Here is a 7,427-nt window from a genome sequence, read left to right as displayed (position 1 = left end):
TAAATAGACAAAGTCTTTTCCCTGGGGTAGGGTAGTCCAGAACTAGAGGGCATAGGTTTAGGGTGAGAGGGGAAAGATATAAAAGAGACCTAAGGGGGAACTTTTTCATGCAGAGGGTGGTACCTGTATGGAATGAGCTGTCAGAGGATGTGGTGGAGGCTGGTACAATTGCAACATTTAAGAGGCATTTGGATGGGTATATGAATAGGAAGGGTTTGGAGGGATATGGGCCGGGTGCTGGCAGGTGGGACTAATTTGGGTTGAGATATCTGGTCAGCATGGACGGGTTGGACTGAAGGGTCTGTTTCCATGCTGTACATCTCTATGACTCTAATACCCCTCAGGGAAAAACATCTGACATCATCACCCAGTTCCTGATCACTTCTCTACATGTCAGTGCTCCCCCCCTCCTCCCAGCTTTGTCCCCTGGACAGAGACTTACCCCCCCCCAAAACCCCAGTTCTGGCCCCGGGACAGAGATTTCACCCCCCTCCCTCCCTCGTTCTGACCCCTTGGACAGAGTTCTCCCAGTACTGGTCATAGAATCACATAACACAGGAGAGGCACTTCAACCCACCCAGATACTCACCCAAATGCTCATCAAAATACTTTTTACAGGTCATGAGGTTTCCTGCCTCAACTACAGTCCGAAGTGGATCCCCACCAACCTCTGGGTGAAAATAATTATTTTCTTCAAATCGCTCAAAACCTCAACTTCAAAATGATGTCCCCTTGCTATTGACCCTTTGACTAAAGGGTACAGCTGCTCTCTATCCACCCTGTTCATGCCCCTCATAATCTTAGACACCTCTCTCAGGTACCTCCTGCTTACCCCCACACATCTCCTCTGCTCCAGAGAAAACAAACCAGTCTCTCTTCATCCCGGAAATGCTCCATCCCAGACAACAGCCTGGTGAATGTCCTCTGCACCTCCCTCCAGTGCAATCACATCCTCCTCATACTGCGGAGATCAGAGCTGCACATATTACTCCAGCTGTGGCCTCACCAAAATCCGAAACAACTCCAACATAACCTCCCTGCTCTTATAATCTATGTCCCGAGCAATAAGGATGAGAGTCCCGAATGTCTTCCCAACTACCCTATTACTTTGCCCTGTCATCTTTAGGCACCTGTGGTCAAATACCCGAAGATCCTCTATGAGCTTCCTAGTGTCCTGCCATTCTTTGAGTAATCCTTTGTTTTGGTACTTCTTCCAAAGTGCATCCCATCACAGTTATCAGGGTTAAATTCTATCTACCCAATCTGACCATCCCATTTTTAATCCTGCTATAACCTTCCTCCTCACTGTCAACCACCTGGCCAATCGTCGTGTCATCCACAAACTTGTTAATCATCCCTCACCCACTTTCTCACCCACGTTGTTTATAGATATCACGAATAATAAGGGACCCAGCACCAGATCCAGTGGTATACCACTGGACATTGGCTTCCAGTCACACCATCCTATCAAGCCAATTTGGATCCAACTTGCCAATTAACCCTGGATCCCATGAGCTTTTACCTTCTTTATCAGTTTTCCCATGTGGCCCCTTGCCAAAGGCTTTGCTGAAATCTATGCAAACCACATCAATTGCCCTATCCTCACCTTGGTCACCTCTTTAGGAATTAGGACAAATGTTAAGGCACTGCATCAATGCAGTTGTCGAAAACCCCTGGGTAGTCAATGCCTTCACTGGGCAATGCAATGTTAACAGAGCACACTTGGAACCAAGGCAACTATTACAAATATCTCAGCAGACCCGCCCAAAACTCAGCTCGAGAACAAACAAGTCTGTAAGAGCAGCTCTGAGACCAGAAATGAGCTGAAGCATTTCTCTCTGTCCATGCAGCTCAACGAGAAGTCCCAGTCCCTAACATCACAATCCTGGACATGAGGGAACTATGGTGCACTGAGCAAGGTAGTGTGTAAAATTATACGTTAAAGGGACAAGGGACAACGTGATGCCAAAACTAATCAAGCATTTGCACTACTCAGAGTGGAAACTGGAGATTGCTTAAAACTACAAGCTATTGCTCAGAATGCACATTTTAACTAAAGGTTAAAAATCATTCAGCATTTGGCTCCTCCTGACTTTGCAGATGACACAATAATACACGTAAGATAAGTCTTCTAGGATATGGAAAGGTGATTTTACATCACAATTTATCAAAAGTTTTAATGCATCTAATTCACACAGAATTCTCAGCTGTAAACAATGTAAAAGAGAAAAGGAAAGTGGTTATACTTGCTGGGTGCTAATTGGTAAACTTGTAAAAGACTTAAATTTGCTCAGATGCTCACTTGTTAGCTGGTTACTCAAGTTATCGGCAGTGTACTTTCACACCTTCACGACCAGCTTAAAACAGACTTACGTTCCTGAGCCACCTTTCAGACAGGGTCCAAGAGTTGTAACGATATAGGAGGCCATTCAGCCCACTGAGTTACCCCAGAGCAAGCCGCTCAGTCCCTTTTCTGAGTTCTCACCCCGTAGGCTTTAGAAACTTATTTCCCACGAGTTGTCATCCAATTTCCTTGTGAAACCACCAAACGTCACAACCTCCAGGCCCCCTCATGGGCACCCTCCTCTACATTGTTACCACCCACTGGGTGAAACTGCTCTTCCATACATCCCCACCCTACTGTGTTCCTCTACATTCAGAGAGAGGAAAGAAACTGCAGATACTGGAATCCAAGACAGACAAGCAGGAGGCTGGAAGAACACAGCAAGGCAGGCAGCATCAGGAGATGGAGGTCAAATTCTCCACTCCGGAACCATTCCATTGGCAACACCAAGTCCATGCACTTGATAGCCATTGGATTACCTTGAAGTGGATTTGTCACTGTAGGAAATTTGACAATTATTTGCACAGCAGGATCACACAAACAGTAAGATAAAAAGAATAAGTTGGTTTCGTGTTGTACGTCCAGAACAAAGCAGTCCTACTCAATCAGTGCTCTATCCACTAGCTTCAACATCCACTCTCTCCACCACTGACACTCGGTAGGTGCAGTACAAGTTGCACTTCAGATATTCACCAAGGTTCTTCGATCAGCACCTTCTATCTAGAAGAACATAGGCATTAGGTACATGGAAACACCACCTCCTGTAAGGTCTCCTCCAAGCTTCTAACCATGCTGACTTGGAAATATATCACCATCCCTTCTGTGTCTCCAGGTCAAAATCCTGGGATTCCCTCCTAAGGGCAATGTGGGTCTATACAGTCCACGGGCTGCAGTGGTTCACGAAGGCAGCTCACCACCAGCTCAGTGCTCAGTGTGTGAGCAAGGGAGTAGGTTTGAGTGAGTGTGATTGAGCATGAGTGGGTGAGCAAGAGTGTGAGCGAGTAGGTTTGAGTGAGCACGAGTGAGTGAGTGGGAAAGTGAGCGAGTGAACAAGCAGGTTTCAGTTAGTGCGTGTCAGTGCTCGCCTTCCCATTATGGTCCTCCCCTCTCAGAATCACAGAATTGTGATGACGCAGAAGGCCATTCAGCCCATCATGCCTGTACTGGCTTGTTAAATGAGCATACTACCTGGTGTCAATCTCCTGTCTTTTCCCCATAATCCAGCAAACTATTTCTATCCAAATAACCATCCAGTATCCTCCTGAATACTTCACTGAATCTGCTTTCACCAGATTTCCAGGCAGTGCAATTTGTTCCACAGCTACTCACTGGGTGAAAACATTTTTCTCACTTCACCCTTGATTCTTTTGCACAACACTTGGGTTTCCTGCAGGTACTCCGGTTTCCTCCCACAGTCCAAAAATGTGCAGGTTAGGTGAATTGGCCACGCTAAATTGCCCGTAGTGCTAGGTGTAGGGGAATGGGTCTGGGTGGGTGCGCTTCGGCGGGTCGGTGTGGACTTGTTGGGCCGAAGGGCCTGTTTCCACACTGTAAGTAATCTAATCTAAAAAAAAACACTTGATATCTATTCCCTCTAATTCTTATTCCTTTTACAAACTGGAACTGCTTCTCCCCGTTTACTCTATCCAGTCTGTTCATGATTTTGCAAAACTCTGTCAGATCTCTCTCTCGAAGGACGAGGAGATCAGTCACAACTCCTTCAATCTATCCTCATCGCTGAACTTCCTCATTCCTGGAACCATTCTTGTAAATTCCTTCTGTATTGTCACAGTTGTCCACATCTGTCCTATAATGTAGTGCTCACAACGCTCCAGCTGAGGCCTAATTAGCATCTTGTCCAAGTTCAGCATCACCTCCTTTCTCTTGTACTCTTTGCCCCTATGAATAAAGCGAACAAAACTGTCTGCTTTATTAATTGCTCTCTTCACCTGTCCTGCCACCTTGAGGCACCTGCTTCTGCACCCACTTTAGAATTGCACCCCCTATTTTATATTGGCTTTCAATGTTCTTCCATCCAAAGTGTATCACCACACGCTTCCCTTCATTGAACCCCATCTGCCTTCTATCCATGCCCTTCAGCAACCTGTCAGTCTCACACGAATGTACAAACAATGAACAGGAACAGACCACTCGGTCCTTCAAGCCTGCTCCACTCGTCACGGCTGATTTGATTTTAACCTCAGCTCTTCATCCCTGAATGTCCCCAATATTCTTTCAGCCGCTTGGTTAATCAAGAGTCCATCCACGTTAAAAATATTTGGATTCTAAATCAAATGCCTTTTGAGGAGGGAAATCCAAAGGCTCTTAACCCTCTGAGAGAGAAAACGTACCTTTCCTAATTTCTGTTTTAAATGGGTGACCCCTTATTTTTAAACTATGGCCCCTAATTCTACATTCTGCGACAAGAGGAAACATGCTTTCTGGTCAAGTTCCCTCAGGATCTTAGATGTTTCAATTATCTCTGACTCTTCTAAACTCCAGAGTCCGGATACAGGCCTCCCCTCACCTCATAAGGCAATTAACCCATTCCATGTATTAGTCCAGTAAACCTTCTCTGACCTGCTTCCAATGCATTAACATCCTTCTGTAGGTGCCATTACTGCACTGCACACAGCGTTCCAGACATGGTCTCACTAATGCTCTACACAACCTCCCTACTCAAATTCAAATCCCCTCACGATGAAACATAATATTCTATGAATTTTCCTGATTATTTGCTGTAGCTGTATAACTAACTAGGACACACGCATTTCTCTGTATCGTGGAGATCTGTAACCTCTCACCATTGAGATTTTTTTTTACTCTCGTTGCCAAAATGGACATTTCTACATTGTGCTCCATTTGACAGATATTTGTCCACTCCCTGAGTCGATCCACATTGTTTTGTGCCCTCTTTACTACTTTCCTACCTATCTTTGTGTCACCAGCAAATTTAGCTCCCATACCTTCAGTCCGTTCCTCCAGATCATTGACATAAATTGGCTCCAGCACCGAGCCCAGTACCACACCACCCTTGACATCTTGCTAGCCTGAAAAACACTCACTTCTCTCTGCTTCCTGCTAGCCAGCCACCAATACCAGTATGTCACCCACTACACCTCGAGTTTTATTTACTGCAATAATCTTTGCTAAGGCATTGTATGAATGTCTTTTTGGAAATCTAGGTCCAATATTTCCACCAGTTCTGCTTTATTCGCACAAGTTACTTTTCTGTGCTACTGCTTTTGTCTTTAATAGTGCTCTATTCACTGTCACAACTTAACTCTCTGTCCCCTCTCCGTTCTCTCTCTCTCTCTTCCTGCCTCTGCCCTTTCAATCACACTCACTCAAACCTACTCACTTGCTCATTCATTCGTGCTCGCTGTCACTCAATTGCATCACTCAATCATCCTCTCTCCCTCTGTCTTCCCTCTCTCGGATCTTACTCTCTCTCCCTCTGTCTTCCCTCTCTCGGATCTTACTCTCTCTCTCTCTCTCTCTCTGTTGATCATATTTCTGGGAATTTTGCCACCAGCATAGTGTGAGTCTCTGCTCCTCTCTCCTCTGCTGCAGGTTACCATTTATCAATAAAAAAGGGAGATATCACTACACTGTATCTCTGGTCTGCAAACAGCAGTCCCTCTGTATCACTGTTCCTCAGCTCAGTGTCAGCTCCACATTGGACCTCTTACAGAGGTACACAGTGACTAGGGTGTGAACTCCAAAACCAAAAAGCCTGAACACACAACGGGAAAGCCTGCGTTTGTGTGGACATTGAGCTGAGGCCAGAAATTTTCTACCCTTTCCAGCCCGTGCCCCCGCAGTCCCAAGGGCAGCAGGTGTCTCGGCCACAGTGAGTCCATTCTGAAAGGTCAGAGAGACAAACTGGGCTTGTGCGGGATAACTGGCAGCACTCCTGAAGGCACTGTTAGCCTGTGAACCACACCGCAATCATTCACTTCAGTCTGGCACTCTCCACACTGACTGTTGTTATCATTCGCCAAATCCCCTTATTGCAGTTTGTAGCAACAACAACACAAATCTCATCTCAGTGCAGACTCCCAACTCACTTGCAGGACAGCAATGGTCATAGTTAAAACTCACACAGCACCAGGTTACAGTCCAACAGCTTTATTTGGAAGCACTTCCAAATAAACCTGTTGGACTATAATCTGGTGCTGTGTGACTTTTAACTTTGTCCAGCCCCGGAACCTCCCAAGCAATAGCCATGACAGACAGTATACACAACAGGAGTTTAAACACACATCGAAGGGGTTAGTGGTGTACTTACATAGGAGATAGAGATTAATCCCAATGCCTGCACAGTAACCAGAGACAGGCAAAGTTTCATCATCTCTCAGAGCTAGGTAAGCACTGCTTGCTGGGGCATGAGCACGACCCTGACAGGTTTCTGACTCTCACTGTGCTCACACTCACTCAGACACCACTGTGTGGGACTGCTCCCTGCACTGGCTTTGTGCGCGGACGCAGCGCCGGCTCGGATCGGTGACGCGTTCCGCGGAGGCAGCACCCAGAGTCTGGGTGAAGCGGCCCGTCACCAGCCGCCACCGACCGGAAGTGGATTCAGTCCGCAGGAGGGAGCGGAGGGAGGAGGGTGGGAGGGAAAAGAGGGAGGGAGGCAGAATAGAGGGGATGGACGGGGGAAAGAGAGGAAGGGTGGGAAGACGGGGAGCTGTCTCCCATCCAACCCCTCTCTTGGAGAGTCTGGACAAGCAAGGACATTTTACAGCATAGGGGACTTAGGGGTGATCTTATAGAAGTGTATACGATCACAAGAGGAATGGATAGGGTGATGCATTCAGGCTTTTCCCCATGGTTGGGGAATCGAGGGCTAGAGGGCATCAGTTTAAGGTTAGAGGGGAATCTGAGGGGCAACCTTTTTACACAGAGGGTGGTACACAATGCCAGCAGAAATGATTGAGGTGGGTACATTAATAACATTTAAAAGGCTGGGAATCAGAGTTGAGAATGTGGAGCTGGAAAAGCATAGCTTTCGAGGAGCAGGAGAATCAATGTTTTGGAAATAAGCCCTTCATCAGGAATGAGGCTTTTGGACTGGGGC

General features: G+C 46.6%; 1 protein-coding gene across 1 annotated transcript in view; it reads right to left on the bottom strand.

Moving 5' to 3' along the window:
• Window positions 1-6,817, bottom strand: part of LOC122554030 (papilin-like) — a 76,808-nt gene extending 69,991 nt beyond the window's left edge. Inside the window, exon 1 of the mRNA XM_043698516.1 lies at window positions 6,636-6,817. Within this exon, the coding sequence (XP_043554451.1) occupies window positions 6,636-6,698 (63 nt within the window). The 5' untranslated portion in view covers window positions 6,699-6,817. The remainder of the gene's footprint in view (window positions 1-6,635) is intronic.
• Window positions 6,818-7,427: the final 610 nt, after the last annotated feature.

Source organism: Chiloscyllium plagiosum, chromosome 10, assembly GCF_004010195.1.
Source record: "Chiloscyllium plagiosum isolate BGI_BamShark_2017 chromosome 10, ASM401019v2, whole genome shotgun sequence".
Taxonomy (NCBI): Eukaryota; Metazoa; Chordata; class Chondrichthyes; order Orectolobiformes; family Hemiscylliidae; genus Chiloscyllium; species Chiloscyllium plagiosum.
Note: the sequence above shows the minus strand (reverse complement) of the source record. Positions and strands in the feature narration are given on the sequence as shown.